This window comes from Acipenser ruthenus, chromosome 23, assembly GCF_902713425.1.
Source record: "Acipenser ruthenus chromosome 23, fAciRut3.2 maternal haplotype, whole genome shotgun sequence".
Classification (NCBI taxonomy): Eukaryota; Metazoa; Chordata; class Actinopteri; order Acipenseriformes; family Acipenseridae; genus Acipenser; species Acipenser ruthenus.
Window position 1 is genome coordinate 26,871,136 of NC_081211.1, and position 19,457 is coordinate 26,890,592.

General features: G+C 39.3%; 1 protein-coding gene across 1 annotated transcript; it reads right to left on the reverse strand.

Annotated features, from left to right (window-relative positions):
* Window positions 1-10,803: 10,803 nt before the first annotated feature.
* Window positions 10,804-12,717, reverse strand: LOC117973780 (neurogenin-1-like). The gene is made up of 2 exons (XM_058997054.1): window positions 12,537-12,717; window positions 10,804-12,407 (listed from the first exon to the last, which is right to left on the reverse strand). The coding sequence occupies exon 2, from the start codon at window positions 12,395-12,397 to the stop codon at window positions 11,732-11,734; it is 666 nt and encodes a 221-aa protein (XP_058853037.1). The 5' UTR covers window positions 12,398-12,407; window positions 12,537-12,717; the 3' UTR covers window positions 10,804-11,731.
* Between the last annotated feature and the right edge of the window lie 6,740 nt (window positions 12,718-19,457).

The window sequence follows — 19,457 nt, forward strand, 5'->3', positions numbered from 1 at the left end:
ACAGTAATTTATGACCGTACTCGGCCTTGCAAATTTCTCTGACAAAAGGCACATTCTACCCTCAACTTTTCAATCGGAGCCACTATATTCTCTGGTTCACTCTAAGCATCTGAGCTCCAGCACTTTCACTGGTAAGAGGGTAGAGCTTTAATCCACCCTTGCTCTAAGGCTCTCTGCTCTAATGCCATCTCTGACTCTGATATAAGGCCGCTATTCAACCTACTTATCCTAAGTCTTTGTGTTCTAATAGTCCATGGTATTAGGCCGCTATACAATGCAGCCCCTTCCTAAGACAACGTGGTTGTGATTAAGCATTCTACCAACTTCACCTTAATGCTTCTTAAACACTGGAACTGTCTTTGATAGAAGGCAGCCATTCACTTCAATCCAAATCTGTATGCTAAAGCACAGTGCCTGACGTGAGAATGCTATTTAACCCAATAACACTCATCTGAGATTTATATTACAGCTGAAAAAAAGTAAGATTATGATTAACATTCAAATCCCCTGTTGCTTTGTCTTGATATTTAATTGAAATTGTACCAGAATTTGTTTTACATGACCCCAGGTGTTGTGCGGTAAAATCTTCTTGCATTTTAATTGCTTCGACACATTTTAATTCAACCAGTACAAAATAAAACACACACACACACACATACACAACGCATTTCAACACATAGCTTGTCTTCATCAGGTTAGGTAAACCATCATGAGTAAAAGAATGTAACCAGAGCTACCAGGAGATGCAAATGGTAACGTTAGCATAACTGGGATTTGTGTTGCTCTTTCTTTGAATGGCCTCTCAATGCTATTATTTTTAGCCTCACAAACAGATGCCAGTTCCTCTGCAGACTGTACATTATGCAATGCAGCTCTTTTATGAGATAGGATGAATAGCCCTTGGAAGGAAGCCTAATTAATCTTAAGTACGCAGGCACTGGCCCCACTTGGATTTTGTTCACTCTTTTCTTTAACAAAAAAAGGATGAACCTCCCCCTTTTCTAAAATGAGAAGGGTCAGACTGCAAAGGCATTTGTGTTAACATTAACAACCGATAGAGTGAAGAAATCAATCAACCTATTTTTTTTTTGGTTAAAAAAAAATATATATAATCTCACTTCTTTTGGCCTACCCGTTTTGAAGAAGCAAAACAAGCCTGGTGCTGGAGTTGTCAGGTGCTGGGGAGGCTGGAAGAACAATGGGAAAGAAGCAGCAGAAGGCAAGAGATGAATGCGGTGGGTAAATCAGTAATAGAGCTAAAGGGCATATGCCTGTGGGGAATTTGGTGGCTTATAAAAGAGCTTTAAGAGGCCTCCATTCATATGGGCCCAAAGAGATTTGAATTGCCCCCTTCACAATCACTTGAAAGGCTGAGCTTGGGGTGTCCCGAAACAAAGTGGAAATCGCGCTGCCTTTGAATGGCTCCAATAAGCTTTTAACTATTTTACATTATGGCGTTACCCCTCGTCCTCTCTGCCTCTTTTTATTGTTTTGCAGGCCGCGCGGCGGGCCAACTTAAATGTGTGATTTATACTTTCCGTCATGGTGACTTAAAAACAGCAGAAATCAAAGGCTTGGATTCAGTCTTTTTATAAGGTAGAGAAATGGGCAACAATGGACACTGTCCCTGGCTAACATGACAGCTTACTGTTTAGTGGAGCTGGAAGAATGCAAGATCAAATATATATTGAATTATTATAATTATATATTTTCTTTCTTTCTTTCTTTCTTTCTTTCTTTCTTTCTTTCTTTCTTTCTTTCTCTTCTGTTTATAAATACCAACATATAGTTAAGCCTTATACAATTTTACCATAGTAAAAGTATAGCAAAGTGTAATAAAGTGAATAAATTATAGTAAATCATAGAAGTGAGGTATGGTAAAGCATATTATTAAACATGGCAAACCAGGGTAAACTATGGTAAATGCACAGTATAACCATGGGGAAAACATGGTAGAACTGCAAAAATATTGTGCAAAAATACTGAGGTAAACTTTTATTAAGGAACTTACATGTACCCACGGTTTTTTATCAATCAAATCTAGGGAATAAAAATGTAGTAACTACAATGTTGGTTACCAAACTGCTATTACTGAAGTACACACTGTAACATAATGCAGCACCAATCATTTATTTTAAAACAAATCCACTGTGTTTTTTAGCAACAGTCAGCTCACCTGACCATTTCAGTTATTCTAGGCAACAAAACCGTGCAAGCTAGGAGCATTGTTGTGTCTCAGTGAATGGCACATTTAGAAGGTCACAGATTCAGCCCTTTCCTGGCTATACATTAAACTCCCCGTTTACTGACACACCGGTGTTGTGTGGATAGGGGGGCACATCGCTCTGTCGGTTGGCCGTCCTTTGCATGACACTAAGTTTGAGGTCCCGTCCGCTTTGTGGACATTAAGAATTTCATGGCAATTGTTGGAGACTAGCAGGGGGCTTGACCTCCGGAGCCCTGATTAAGTTCTCATCAGAAAACCTCACTGCTCCATCGCGGGGACGGATTAGAGCAGCAAATGAAATATTGTCTTGTTAGTTCAGAGACAGGAATACTACATGCTTTGAGACACTTTGTAACGAGACCGGGCCCGGTTTTCAATTGCACCACTGCAAACTTCTCCCGAATAATGCTAACTTTATCAAAGTAGCTGGAACAACAAAAACAACGTGAAACACATCAATCACCAGGAAGCATTGTGCTTTCTTTCTGTTAATGTGAATTTCAGTTAAAGGGACATCACATCCCTGCTGTTTCATGGCACTTTGAATTGCTTTGCCGTTGAGCAACAAACTTAAGGAGAATAACTTCCGCAAACAAATATGTAACTGTATCTACAAGAGAACTCTGTGTGCAATCAGTCAGATAATTTGCACAAACAAACAACTGACTTACTTGTTGGAATGGATGTTGATATTGGGATATTATTGGCTGGCCCAGACAAATAATAATATTCTTTGGAAATACCATGGGAGACAATTTTGCCATGAAAATAAATAACAAGACTTGTAGTGTAAGTTAGTTTATATAACACACATATTCATAAGAGCTGTTACTATTATTGTTTCCTGGCAGCTCAAGCAGCACCAGTTCCACTGTGCTCCTCATTGCTGCAATGACACCCCCTTCTCTCAGTTTGGAACCAGCGAAGCCATAGGGCAGGTGCAGCAGGGATGGCATAGGTTATCTTGTACTGCTTCAAGAGAAGAAAATCACATCTGTTTATCTGGAGTGTCAGACGGGATAGGGTTTCCTTGATTTGTATCTCTGCTCTCCTAGGACTCCCTGTTCAAAATGAAAAAGTGGCATCTATTTCCAGAGGGCCGGTATGAATGCACATAGCTGCCTGGCTGCCTCTTTGATTGACGCGTTCCTGTGGCTCGGTTATGCTTCTGTGAGTATCTAAGCATCTGTACAAGTGGTGGGCTATCCCACCTCTGAGGTGAAAGGAAGGGGGTGCTTGGGCAGGGGGATAATGTACGTGATGATGGCCCATATCCAGAGAGGTAGGTTTCCTCCCCTCCACCCCCCTTCTAACCACTCAGGCCTAATTGGACACCACTTGACTTGCTTAAGGGGGCTGATCATTTCCAAAGGATACCGGCTCAGGGTTAAAGTATCAAGCGTGCATGGTTTGGATCCCAGTTCAGATGTTGGCTTATATTGGGCCAAACAGGGATCTTAGGTTTGATTAGCACTTTTATACGAAAATAATGAAACAAAGACTATCAAGTGAGAGATGGTTTCACTTTCTTTTATTAAAATGTTGCACAGACGTGGAATTGGCAAAAGTATTTTATTTGTGTTTATTAGAGAGAGTCTACTGTTTTGTTTGTTGGAGGGTCCACTGAATAGCTTTTGATTTTTTTTTTTAAAAAGTAGAAACACTCAAATATACTTAAGCATTTTAAATTCTGAATGGACTGTGTTTCTATTGGTATTTCTAAATGTATTACTATTAGATTTTTAATAATTAACAGTGGTTATTAATGGCTCCTGATTTATGCCGATAGACACTCACTCTGAGAGAAGGATGTTAATTGATATACCTGAACAATGCATGTCAAGCTATGATTTCTCTAGGTGCACAAACCTGTGTGTGTGTGTGTTTGCTAGCTTTCTGTAACAAATGGAGACATGCAATTCTTCCAAATGAAAGCAAGCAGTCTGCACCGGGAGCCCTGGGGCTGTGCTCTTAGCTTTCGTTACTTCCGAATCAAAGTGAGTGTTGGAGGCACAGAGATCGAAGGTGAGGCCCTGGGTTAGGTTATAGGTCAGGTAGAGTCTTCTTCTCTACCATATGGAGCACAGCCCTGTAAACAGGCAGGAACGCAGTTGCAACGTAACTGCGCTAGAGCTGCTAATTAATATCTCTATAAAAATCATTAGAATACACAACCGTTACTTGCAGCCTGGTCAATACAAAAAAAGGTCATCAAGTACTGTTCTGACATCACAAAGTCAAAATTCAATTGTCAGAACAGTCCCTTTCCTGTCACATGACGCCCTCAACCCTTGTAAAAGTTTCCTACAGTAAAAGCTCAACAGAGTGTAGTAAAGCACAGTGAAAGCATGGTCGATATGAAGCATACTAAAAAAAAAAATCATAACAAGTCATAGTACACTATGGTAAATGCACAGTACAACCACACAGGAAAAGCATGGGACAACTTTGTTTTAGGTATTTTCCTGTACTTATATATGAAAATGTGAGAAAACCTAATCAGTTTACAAATCAGAAATTAATAATCCATGTATTTGGCTGAAGAGGGACAATGGAGGACTGCTATCCTGCTATGCAGTTATCATGCTGGAATCTGTTCACTATGTACTAAGACAGTAGTGGTAGTCTTCAAAGACACCTTAAAGACAACTTTAATTCTTGTATTTTCCATGCACTTCTGGAAGGCATATAACGGGGGTCTGTTTCTTGACATCTGTCACACTTTGGGTAGCTGTGCTACTGAGGCCAGCCCTAAGTAGTCTGTGATACTAATAAGCCTAATTAGCTCCAGCAGATTGAAAATAATCCCCTATTTACGCAACAAATCATTAGCAGACCAAATAGCCCTCTACTGCTTTCGGGTGTCTTCTGAGAGGCTCCTGGCAAGATCAAGGTGTGAAGGCTTCATTTTGAGGTACGTGGAATGGGAGGAATGTGATAAGCTGAAAGAGGCTTGAGTGGAGGTGGGCAGGGTACGGAGCTGTCAGCAAGACCTCGCTAATCCTCATTTGGGATGTGGACACAAACATCATCTGCACACAAAGCCAGGCTTCAAGAAGCTGCCAAAGTGCCCCAAACAAGCAATCAGGAGGGTGGCAAAAAACAACAGTGATCGACAACAACATATCAACACTCAGGCTGAGCAAAGGAGCAGCAATTCACAGGAAAGCAGAGGAATGGATAGAAGCAATACTGAGCACTGTAGAATAGGTGCCCAGGAACTGTACTATACTTCACAAAGCCTTACAGAATAGACCGCACAGGTACTACGTTTGCAAAGGATTTTCTTGTGGCTGCCTGGGGCTGTTTTCAAGTAGTGACGCTGTCTGGCAAAATATATATATTTGCAAGACAGTCATTTATGTCTGTTTACTGGAAACAGGGAGTTGCGATTGGAAACCATGAAGATCCTTGAGCAAAATAATCAAGTTATGGAAGCAATGTTTTACCCATCAGGTTCTGGAGGAGGGGCTGTTCCCTCTGAGCCAGAACTCAACAACATCTCTCTGTATATAATGTCTGTTACAGGGCGGAGGCTGGGGGTGAACCGGAGAGCCTGCACACCGCTAGCGAGCATCTTAACCACTATACAAAAGAGCTAGGCTCGTCTACATTCATTAGAGTTTCAATCCATAACTGCAGTGTATCACACAACACTGCCCGTTACATGTGCCTCAATCCTTACCCTTAAGAAAGTTCTCTAGAACAAAATGCTGGACCTCAGTGTCTCTATCTTGGTAAAATATATTCAGTGATACACTGGTCAATGAAGTGTGTTGTAAATCTGGCAGAGTGAAGGAGACTAAGGGCTTTCTGTTTCATGTAACCTGCCTATAAAGGGTTTAGAGTGCCATTTAGGAGTTGATTTCTTTCTTTCCTGGTGTGCAGCTGATGTCTTCTATTGCAACACTGCAGAGCGGTCACATCCCCTGAAGGCTGGAGTGAGGAGTCGGTTTGTATACCTGCTGTCTCACCAGCCTTCCCCAATCAATGTTTAATGGTCTCCAGAAACCAGCAGCTCTTGTAAAAAAGACATAAACCCAGTTATTTTCCATCCTGTTTCTTTCTCTTTTTTTTTTTTTTTTACAGCTGAAGTACACATTTCATCATAATAAATAGAGGCATACAGACACAAAACACAGTGCGGTTATTGCAGTCAAAATGTAATTGGACACAACCAAGAGGAAGTGCACTTTGTATCATTGAACCAGTATTATTACAAAGTGATTACTGTCTGCATTCCTGTCATCGTGGGATAATACTGGAATGATGAGTTGGTACTCCAATAAACAAGCAATCTATATGCATACATTGGATATAATGCTCTCCCTTAAGTGGCAATAACTAAATTTAAACCACAAAGTTGTCTATGCAGAAAATGTGTGTGTGTGTGTGTGTGTGTGTGTGTGTGCGTAGATAGATAGACACAAAGGTAGACACACACACATTTTATTTTATATGTAATAACAAACTTTGTGGTTTAAATTTAAAGTTATTGACACTTGATAGACCATTATATCCATTGTATACATATAGATTGCTCTCTCTCTCTCTCTCTCTATATATATATATATATGTATATATATATATATATATATATATATATATATATATATATATATATATATATAGTGATTGACAGAATAAACAGATGGAGACAAACTCCATACATACATGGGATATACCTAGAATACCACATACATACATACATACGTACGGACATACATACATACATACATACATACATACAAAAGGAAAATGTGGACAAAATTTGGACTTTATTCACTTTGAAGTCATTTTGCTTCAATGTAAAGGTCAAGGGTTTGGGGTGTTTTAATATACAAACCCATAATCTCAGGCCAGTTTCAATGGGTCGGTTCCAACCTAATGACATCTCTGGGAGCTCCTGTCTGTGCAGGACAGTCTTGGTGAGCGTCTGAAGAGGCTGTTTTGATGTTTTAGTTACTGTTTGACTGGGAGGCTGTGTCTCCTGGGGGGGCAGGGGTCTCACTCCCCAGTGGTTCGAGATGACCTTTCGTGTCCACGGCCAGAGCTGGGTTTCAGCCCTGGGGGGCGATTCCACACAAAACCGCTGTGCTCTTCAGGGCAGGTGCAGGCTACTTTATCAGAAATCCATAGAAATGGATTTGTCTAGAGCTAAGGAATAGTGTTACACATATTTAAGAGGTTGATTCTGCACACAATGCACACTCAAAACCCCCGAGTTTAACTTATTCAGTTGCATTATTTTACTGCTATTTGATAAAGCCTACAGTAAGTATATATATATATATATATATATATATATATATATATATATATATATATATATATATATATATATATATATATATATATATATATGCAAAAGTGCTTAAGAGAAAGCCTTACGAAACTAGATATAACTTTTTGGATCTTTATATCTTTATATTTAATAAATTAGCATTTAGACTTTTAATATAAACTATTTTATAAATGATTAAAATTAATATATATATGCAACTGCATTGCAAAATGTTGCCGTGAAAGCAATTCGGTGAAACGATGATCCGGAGAACAGTTTGTTGTGTTTCCATCCTTTGAAACCAGAGACTCGATCTAACAGATGCTACCAAATTCCGCGAATCCAACAAACTCTATAAATCACCCCATGACAAGTTTTGTCTCCATTCAAGCCAAATTAAGGACACGCGATAGTACAACAACTAATTGCCAAGCCTCCAAACAATTTGTTCTTCTCCAGTTCAGGTCCACGAAGAGAGGTCCGTGTCATTTGCTTAACAATGCAGACCCAACAAACTGTGACAATATCAGATACCGGTATTGTCTTGGCAAAGGCATTCACGAGTTAACTGCATTTTCCTCGTCCAAATAAACCTTAAAAAAAAAAAAAGATTGCTCGAACTATCTCTCCTGTGGCAAAGCTTAGAATAACAGTAATTTTCAAAACCGAGGAAGAAGTTGCTTCTTCAGAAAATAAAGTTTATTAAAGTGTCATTTTGTTTCACTGCAAATGTCTGCAGGCTACCACAAAAACCGTAGAGCTGTCAATCACACTGAAGAAACGCCGTTAATAGGCTTCCTGAACTTTAAACTCCCTAGTATGCTTATCAAATAGTTACCAGTAATACACTATATATTACGGAATAGCCCAAAACAGTGTGAAAAGCGATTAATGCGATTGGTTTGCGTATAGCAGAAAACGAAATAATTGCTTTCAAAACAAGCGGTCCTATTGTTATTTGTCTTGAATTCGGCCGCCAGCTCTTCAGGGATATGCTACCCTGTGTAAGTTGCAATTATTCATTTATTTTTTTTATGTAATAATAAGTATTTGAAAGCGTGTTTTAAACTCAACCGCCACGATCAAATGAAATACAGCATTACAAATAACTGTTTACAGTCCATCCCGGTTTATCAAACATCGCATTAAACAAACCCTTCCAGACATCACTTTCAAAGTGAAGGATCACTGCCTGGCACTCACTGACTTGGTATGGTAGAATCTGGGCTGGCATGCCCTGTACCGCGATACAGTATATACCCGGCAGTGTCATGATGCCTCTTTGGACAGATTCATACAGTGCAGCCTATGCAGTTATAGTGCAATTGCAGTACTGTTACGAATACTGTACACACACATTTGGGCTATGTGGCATTGTGTTGCTAACATATTTTACACACGTGCCAATTTTGTTGGAAGCCCTCCATCCTAAAACAGATTACTCTATACTTTTTGGATTAAACCCGACGCGGCTGTGTTCCACGGATTAGTCCGGCTGGATTTTAGTTTTTTTTTCTTCTTCAATGAGAGTTAGCATGTGTTTCTCCTGGGGGCTTTCTGCTGTCCTCGACACGTGCAGATACAAGGGGCTCGGGTGGGCCTCACGCTGGACTCGCAAATAGAGGGTTTAACCCGAGCCCTTTAGAAATAAAATGATCCCGAGATCACAAAGCGGGCCACATCAAAACCTCTTCAAAGCCGTATCAAAGTGAAAGAGCGAATTCAGGATTAGTGCCTTCACTCGCAGCACTGAAATAACCCCACACCGGACCCGTTCCCCCGTGCGCGCTGAAAGGCGTTTCATTCATTGAACTAGAAAGGGAAACTTGGGTGACACATGAAAATGGCCCACCCGAAAATTCTGGAAAACTGCCTGTGGCAACTGAATCTACAGAAATCGGGCTGGGGTAGTCCTTTACTTTTGTACGTGCAACCTGCTCCTCTTAAAAACGATTTTGAATAGTTCTTTATTTTGAAAAATTATAAACAACGTTTCAAAGCTTTTTTTGTTGTGTTTTTATTTCTAATAGACAAAGTAGAACAGAAAGCCGAGTTAAAATGATGTCAACATTGTAAACTATTCAATACCATGGGGCATCGATCTTTGTTTGCCCAAGTAGAATCGGGGGTTGAAATAATTCAGTCAGTGTTCATTAAAGAAAAGGGGGCAATAGGGTATGTTAAAGCAATTCAGTGCAAAAGCAAACAGAATAAAACAATAGTACTAAACTATCAAAAAACAAATAAAGGAGTTTCCTAAAACAGTTTGTGATGAACAACGCCATATTGGTGTTAGAGAACAACATAAACTGTGTTGAATGTTGTTTTTTTTTCGTAAAGGAACAATGAACTCAGTTTTAATTCGACACATGTATTAATTACAGGCTATACTTCTCAGTAAATATTTGTTTAATTTAAGTAAATTTATATCGATTTTAATTAATTCTGGTACATCGATTCGCGCTTTGGAAATTGAGTTGAGATGCCGGTATTGGTTCTGGAATATGATTATAATAGAACAAATATTCGAATATAATAGCCTATGTATCGTATTCTATTCTAAACAATACTGTTATTTAAATGTAGTGTGTGTGTGTGTGTGTGCGTGTGCGTGCGTGCGTGTGTGTTAGATTAAACCAAGCTTCATCTAAGATAATTCTATTTAATGCCCAGTGTTGAAAGACGTTGGGCTGTACGGTATAGAGTCTTATAGTAAACTTATATCGAAATAAAATAATTGTTTTCAGAATATTAATTGCAAAGTATGTATTATACAATTGTTTTATTTAGCTATAGAGCGTAACATTAGACGTTATGCAAACTAAACTAAAACGTGAGCTTTAATATACACAACACACAGCCTGCATGAATGCGTCAAGCCAACAGAGATAAGGCTTAACTACAAGCCAAAAGACTGTCATTTGCTAAAGCGATGCACAGAAGCAATGCCCCCTTTTCACACTAACAAGTGCTCCCACCTGTCACCGTCACTTCTATTGATGTCTCTTTGTTCCCCACCAAATACACAGATATCAAATACATGTGTTATTATTAGCATCATCAGTAGTAGTGATTTCAAATCAAAGCATTGACTACAAGGAATCATAATAACAAAGTACATGCTGTCTGGCATTATTGACAGTCTATCGAAATAAATACATCTAAACAAGTTGTTTGCAATTGTGTGGTGTTTTGTCTGAAAAGTGGAAAGATTTTGTTTTAGAAGGGCCTCCTTTCAAACCGCAGTAGATGGGAGTCAGAAGAAAAAGGAAGTACACAAAAGTTGTTTTTAAAAAAACGTTATAGTTTTATTTGTACAAAAACAAAAAAAATGATGTTTGGGTACACCAGCATTAAAATTTAAAGTAAATACATAATAGAATAAATCTCTTTATATACAATAAAAAAATGACATCTTCATATGAATGCAACACGTTGAATAAATTAACAAATAACTTGCAAGTTGACCAAAAAGCCTTAGGACTGAGTGCTTCTGGCAGCAGGACAGCAGTGTTCTGGAGGTCAGAATGCATAACGCATAAGACGAGATCCGTGTGCTTTCTATTGAAACCTATTCAGTCTATTGTCAGAGCGTTCAAACCGAATTTCCACGCTCGTTTTTTCTTCATTATCATTCTACAAATTGTAAAATTGACTTTTCACCTCGCCCGCAGAAGCAAATCTGTCTTTTCTCTTTTTGAATTCTAATTTTATTTTAATGGAGGTTGGGGTCAGGATTTGAAGCAGGGTGGAGAGGAGTTTTTTTTAGTGATGAGTAGAGTGAGATAAAAAAAAGAGAGAACATGGGAAAAGAAAAGGACCCCCCCCCCCTCACGTTACAATAGACTTTTTCTTTTATCAAAAGATCCCATCTGCAAGTTACAAGAAAGTTAATCTGCGAGATAAAAAAATAAGAACGGTATCTAATACAAAACAAGTTCACTTTCAGCAAATTGCAAAACAGAACTGAGGGAATAGATAAGGCAAACAGTGAATAGAGTCTGCATAACGTGCCTCTCTTACTTACTTTTTGTCAAATGCATGAGCTGAGTAAATGTAGTGAATATATTCTTCACGCCCATGTCCATGCATGCTGTGATTATAGGAGGTCACATTAGCTTGAGCAACATTGTCATTTTTAATAAAAAATATTATTATTATTATTATTATTATTATTATTATTATTATTATTATTATTATTATTATTATTATTGTCGGTACTAATTCTGGCAGTAGATGCCTGTTACGAAGTTGTGGTAGTTGTGGTAGAGGCTGTCCGCCTGTACAAATCCATAGTCCTCCGATGTAGCGGGGCTGCTGGGGTTAGAGAGGCCGTAGGATGGAGATGACGAGGAAGAGCCACTGGACATCCACGAGCAGGCATCGCTGCCCGGGCTCGAGGCATCTGCAACCCGGCTCAGCCCTGCAGGGAGCATCGTGGACGCCTCGCCCGTTCTCTCCAGGTCCGCTATTCTAATGGTCTCTGACAGCGCCCAGATGTAGTTGTGTGCAAAGCGCAGGGTCTCAATCTTAGTGAGCTTGGTATCGTCCGGGAAGGCGGGGAGAACGCACCTGAGGCTGTCTAGTGCGTCGTTCAGACTGTGCATCCTGTTTCTCTCCCGGTCGTTCGCCTTCACCCGTCTGTTCTTCTTGACGGTGTGCAGGGCGCCATCGCCCTTACCCCGGCCCCTCCGCCTCTTCTTCTCCTGCTGCGCCGGGACGGCTGTCTCCTGGCTCACCGCCGGAGAGCAAGGCTGGCCGAGGGATGAGGAAGGGGAGGCGGTGATCATGCTGCAGCGGGAGTCTTCATCGTCTGTGATGGAAAAGGACTGGTCGTAGCTAGAGCTGTCCAAGTCAGAGTAGATGCTTTCCATGGTGGAGCACATTGTGTTTAATCTATTAAAAGAAAAAAAAGCAACAAGATACAAAGTTAGTTAAAAGGGCGATTTCAGAGCCTAGAATACATCTGCACGTGAAGCAACTAAAGCAGAAGACGTTCATCTAAAGCGCATAAGCAATACATACCTGGGAAGCAAGTCGCAAACACGTGGATGGAAATGTGTAAGTTCCTTCAAAGGAAGCAAAGTCCAAGAAACTTCAAAAGTTGAGGAACAGGCACGCGTCTTGTCTTGATTTTGCTGAAATCAGCTCGTGTGAGCAAGTGAGCTTGGCACACGACTGGCCTCAGCCCCTTTATATACCCCGCTGAAACAATAGGCAGCCCCCACCGACCCCCCGAAACTCAACCCTTTGGCATTTTTGTAAAGGATGAATGAATAGGTTGCATCAGGTCTGCCCCGTGCCACACTGCCAGCTCATTAGCATAATGTATGCCCCGTTGTTTATTCACTCGCCGGAGCGTGCCTGTAATCACCGCTGTCCAATCGGAGATGAGGATTGCACCCCAGCCACGCGAGTGAACTGCACTGTTGCTATCTGTGCTCCCAAGACCATGCCCACTCAAGATTACTACTCAAGAGGAAAACGAAAAGATAAGCAGACGAAAGAAAAGAACAGAAGTGACTAGCCCCGGAGGCAAAGGCACACTCCACAAGATTCTGGGGCAGTCTCGTTATGTTTCTTGGCGTCCCTTCCTTGATAACCTAGCTGGGGGTTTCAAGAACACCTATACTTGTTTTTCTGTCATAAATTGACTATGCAGATCGACTGTAACAAGCACCCTTTGTGGCTTCACACACACGTAGAAAAAAGTTTGTATATATGAATCCATGAATTGGATGTCAATTGGATTTCTTGTGCCGTTAGATTAGCAAACTCAGAACGTTACACGTTTCCAATGACATTTCACACCAATACTCCGACTCAGGGCGTACCTGTGTCTATTGTCGCACATTAGGCTGCTAAAGCATTTCGTTTTGCTACATTAACCCCTGAAAATGTAACAGTACCCCACTAAATACATTCACGCCTAACAATACTGATCTAATGATTGTTAAATTATTTTAAGATGCTGTTAACTGCAACCGTTTCTCTCCTGTTTTTGTGGATATTTGCGTGTTATCACTTTTAATAAATCAAAGCCTTTCTTTATTTACGAATTTAAAGAAACATTTTAACAGATTCTGAACACACGGTGGTGTTTTAGATCATAATTTAAACATTAGGGTCTAAAGCATGTAAATATTGAAAATGTGTTTGTAATCTGTTGTGTAAGATTGTTGTTTACTTTTTAAACAATTGAATATCGTTTTTTCTCAGTATGTGCTTTCAAATAAATTGATTTATTTATTGATTGAACAGATACTACTACTAGCATATTATTATTATTATTATTATTATTATTATTATTATTATTATTATTATGATTATGATTATGATTATGATTATTATTATTATTATTAATAATAATAATAATAATAATAATAATAATAATAATAATAATAATAATAATAATAATAATAATAATAATAATAACAGGCCGATTAAATGAACATATCTTATCAATAAACTTTTTAACTGAGTTATTTTCAGTGTCTTCAAAATAGACTTCTAGTCCAAATGTTTGTCATTAAATGTTTTACGTTTATTTATTGTTTACCCAAGACGTAATAATAATGATGATGAAAATAACAATACTAATAATATTTCATTCCTATAATCTTTTTAAAAATTAAAATATGTGAGAAATATATTTGGTAAAGTAGCAACCTGTAATATTAACCTATACCAAACTATAAACATATTTTCTAAATACATATTATGTTATCTTCCTTGGAAATTAGATATTGCTTGCATTTTGTTTTTTAAATGAACAGTTTGTTAACTACGTGAGTTATGTTGCCCAGTTCCTTTGAAATTCAAATCATGCAAGTAAAAAAAAAGTTCTTACGAACTCAAAAGCATGAGTTAGTGTAAGACTGACAATACGCAATTTCATTACTTTCATTTAAAGACATTTTTATGAGATAGCCATGCGATTCCCCATTAATTATTCAATTTCTTCCATTTCAGCACCTCTGTCTTCTTTTGAAAGCAATAAAGGGCGGAGAGGCTATTTAGAAATAGTTTGGAGAGGAACCTGTAGTTTCTTTCTCTATGTGGCATAATAGTGAGAGTGGGGGGGAGAGTCATTTATAAATAATTACACAATGTTTGGAGTCTCGAGGCATGTATAATATATCAAAGCGATTAGTATGTGAATTGTTCCATTGTAAACGTCTCCCCTCTATCTTTTCAGTTCTGCTCGCCTTGTCCGCTGTCCAAACTCGCTCCGCCGAGCTTTTGTGCTTCTCGTTCTTTTCTGCTTGTTTCAGTCCAATGGCATTATTCTTATTCAAATACTCACAGCTTGAGCAAAACGCAACGCTTCTGTCGCATGTTGGGTATTCGCGCCGTGTATGGCGGTTTTTATGTATTTATATGGGCTATGTATCTCTAGAAAGTGAAATATGAGGAAGAAACATACGGAATACTCGAGGTTAAGCCAATTAGACATGGAGTTCGGCTGTAGGGCCTTCATTAGTGTCCTATGAGTTATAACACACTGGATAAGGAATAGAAGGTCATTTTTGCAGTAACACAAATACAAGTGTAATCACAATAAAGACGCAGAGGCTATAGCACATTTCAAGCCAGGCAATATATCTCTTTGGGTTGCATGTGCTCATCATTTGCCATTGTAATGTCTTTGCAAGGCAGTCATTTTATTGAACCACCTGCCATTTACATTATCTCTCGACGTGTTTCCAAAGCGCGTTTTGCATCACTTAAGGCTGAATTCGTTAAGAGTTCAATTAGGCATTTGTTTCAGACACGCCGGATAAGCGTTTAAATATTCTAAAGGAAGGCTTTTAAAAATAAAGAGCGGATTTGGTTGAAGGAGAGGAAGATCGATTTTATGAGTGCAGCACCGGCCTGTTAGTAAAAAGATCAAAGCGCGGCCTCGTGGTTGCTGATTTTCTTATTGGGTTGGACATTAGAAACTCTTCTCACAAGGCACGCTTATTGGCCTTATAAAGTGATAAAGGTAACAATTTTACAAGATTGGCAGAGTTCAATTACAAGGGCTGTGGGTGGACCGGTGGAAATGCGTCTTGCGGTAGAAGAGTGTGTATGTTTAAGATTCCTGGAGGGGGGAGAGAGAACACAAGTGGATTGCTGCTCGCGTGGTCCTCACTTGAGAGGAGTTGCCAAGGAGATCCGCTGATAGGATTAGACACAAGTGCACGAGATGTGATTGCATTTCAATACAGAAACACGTGAGAAAAAGAAACAATCGACTTGCTCTGAGAAGGAACTAATCCTTGTTATACAATTTATGCAAAAAAAAAAACGGTACAAGTTTTTAATATCCTTAATATCCTATAGCTAGTTTGCCAAAGCCTTTTCTTTCTTTCTTTCACGTAGGCTATTATTGTGTATTAGCCTATTCACTTTTTGTAGGCTGTTTCATACGAATGTATGTTTACATGTTTTCTGTGTCAGGTGCTTTATAACGTTGGATGAATGACTAAGAAATAATAATAATAATAATAATAATAATAATAATAATAATAATAATAATAATAATAATAATAATAATTTTCACATGAGCTTGAGCTTTATCCCAAAAAAATAATTTAATTTAAAATTCACTTTTGCATTCGGCAAATCAATTAATCCTAGGACATTAATGCGATTACCGGCAGCAAAACATCTTTGAGTCAGAAAGTCTGATCAGAGTTTTCAGATGTTAATCCCCAGAATAATCCCTTCCCTCGGTGTTGCAGAAGTGTTGCAGCCACAAGACTGTTTTTATTCTCTTTATTTATTCTTTAAAAAAAAAACCCTTCAAGCAGGACAGAATAGGAGCGTTACTCCTGAATGGTAATGAATTCCTTACCTAGTGCCTCATTGTGTTCGGTACAGCTCTCCACACTCAAAAAGCAGAACCCCCTCCTCAAAGTGAGGCTATGATAAAGAGAAAACACACAGTTCATGCTTTCAACATACAACAGCTATGCAAAACAAGCCTGTGTCGCTGAATTACGTGTGTCTTGGGTATCCATTTATACGCTTTCATTTGTGTTTGCCTAATAAAAATAGGCCTAATTTAAAAAGAGAGATGTGCGTATTGGAGCTTAAAGTAAACAACGCCTTTTCTATATGTGCAATATTTGCTGGTCTAAAAAGTGGTTCTTTTGAAAACTTTAGAGGCACTTTAACATCGAAACATGTGTTATGCCACTGTCTTCGGAAGATGCTACAGATGTTTGCAGCATGACTGTATGGGGCTCTGATTTCCCACATAGGAAAAGCAATGAAAATTGCAAAGACAATAGGTGTAAATGAACTATCAAAGCCCAGGCTTGGAGACCTGGTGCTCACAATGGCTACCAAAGCTAGACATTATCTACTTAGATCCCTTGACATTTTTTTTTAAAGATATCAATTACAGCATTTGTTTTTGTTCAATATCAAGGGCAGTTTATTCTCCCCCAAGCATTTCATGGCCAAGATGCCCCCTCTGGGAGTTGGCATAACCGGCTATTAAAATACTTGAGGTTTCTGAGATGGCATCGCTTATGGAAGAACAAATGAGCCATATGGTTTGGAGTGCAATAACTTGAATCAGTGGCAAACAATAGAGACATTGAGAAGGGGAAGGGGGTCAGAGTTTGACTCGACGAGGCTGCAAAAACTTCTCCTTTCACTCTGATGAAGCTGTTGTCTGGAGAGGTGCGTGTGGAGGGAGGGGGACTGGGACGTGATTGGTCAAACAATCAGAATCTTTAAGAGGGCAGGGGAAGACCTCCTCCCCATATGTCTACTTATTTAGCATCTGAAAGGTAGAGGTTGCAGGGGGAGGAGAGAGAGGACTTGTTTTAGGGGAACAGAAATGCATTTTTCTAGGTTTTGTTTCCAAAGGGAAGGATTTCAGGATTAGAAAAAAGTGATATACATTCCAGATTCAGTCATAGGGCTAGATTGCCAAAGCTTCTTACTCCAGATCTTATTTAGCACAGTTTTTTTTCTTCCTGAAAGGGAAATGCACCCCACTGATATTACCATATGTAGACATTTAGCGGTATGTAAGTAGTCTTTAGAATTGTAATTGTTAGTAGAACCAATGAAGCTCAGCATTGAGAGAGAGGTAAGTAAAGAAATGCTCAATTCTTCAGGGCTACTTAAAACAGGAATTAGAATGGACTTCTTAAATTCCAGCCCGAATTCTGAATTATATTTGTGGTAGACAACGGGCCGATTGTAAAATGAATCTATTTTTGTATGGACATCCAGTATAAAACCAGCTGTATTTCAGTAGTATAATTTTACTAAATACAAGTGGGCAGTTTATATTTTTATAAGTGCCTCCAAAGTCTTGGAACAGCTTTTAAATAAATCAAACCAGAACCTTGCCATTAAAAGTTCAATAGTGAAGAAACTGTTCTTTCATTCTAAACTGTAAAGCTAGCTATCTGGCTGTATTACTCATATTTGATAGAGTAATGCTAGATTGAAGATCTAATCATGGGGTCATTATTGCAATTAAAGAAAACAGCTATATAGAGCTATATCTTAATGTCCACAGAACACACAGTATCTGCTGTAACAGAGGCCAGGAAATAATAAACAATAAAGTAAACTGCAATATAAACGTGAGCCAGAGAACAGTGATTCAGGTTCTCAGGTTTAGGGAGCTACCAGTCCAAGGAGAAATAGAAGAGAAGGGAATGATAGATTCCACTAGTTAATCGAAGGACAAAGCACTGAATGACGTGCGTGTCCGCCTCACTCTCCATTCTTAGGAATGGAAGTACTGATCAGCATTCCACCCAGGATCAGCCCATTGGGTGGCGTCAGTTAGGAAGAACGTTCTAAAACATACTGCCAAGGTACGTTCCGCTAGGAATTCCTCTGGACTTTCTTTTTTATTTTGTACAATTTGAGGAATAGCACAGATATCTTAACCAACTTCCTAAACTAACATAGGGGCAATTGTGCAAAATCAGGGTAAGAACGGAACATTTCACCACAAAGCTTTGTGCTCCAGGTCAGAACAGCAGCATTAAGTAAAATAGAAATTGTAAGAACAAGAGTCCCACCCTGGTATTAAACAACCCCCTTACACAAACTACAACACTTGAAAGAATGTGACACCACAAAGCCAGTGTGGAAACAATGACAGGGTACTCACATTAGGTATCCCTTGTAAAAGCAGGACCCCCAGTAATGAAATGGCTGTGCAACTGCATTCATATCAAGACAAAAGCAGGACTACACCAGCACTCACCAAATCTATCCAGCAGCAGCCTGGCATTGAGAGCCAGTAACATAGCTAGAAACCTCCTGCAATAGGACCAACATCGAGCTGGACAGGACTGATGGGACATTCTTCTTATGACTGTACACTGTGACTGCCACCAAAGCACGTGCCATAGCAGCAGCAATCATAGGAATCACCAGACAAGCGGTTCATACAACACAAATTGTTGCATTAATATTTATAATTCTTGTAATCGATGCAAAACAAGTAATCTCTGTCTTTCTAATATTCCTGGTGATAACAGTTATCTGATTGCATTAGGAAGTACAGACACACTAAGATGCCGGGTTAGGAGGGCTTATTATTAGTTTTTTTTTAAATGAATATACAGAGTTTGACCTATACTGATGTTGTTCTATTTGGAGCATTTCTTTGATTGAAGTGTCAAGGGATATTTGATGTCCACAGAGTAGTTTAATCTTACCTGTAGCTGGGCACCTCCAGCAGCACAATGCCTCAACCTCCATGCTGGGGCACATGTTGAGCTCAAGCCAAGAGGGGCGTGTGCCCCCTACTGAGCCATCGAGAGCACTTCCTACTGCACAGCTGGGGCTCTCTGGAGGTCTGCCATCCAAATACTGACCAGGCCAAGCCCGGCTTAGCCTGTGAGGTCTAATGAGATCAGAATCCAGGGTGGTGTGGCTACAGGCTTCAACAACAAACAAATACAAAGAAACATG

What these genes read in the sequence shown, in the direction of transcription:
- LOC117973780 (XM_058997054.1), bottom strand. Translation starts at nt 12,397, where the DNA reads ATGTGCTCCACCATGGAAAGCATCTACTCTGACTTGGACAGCTCTAGC.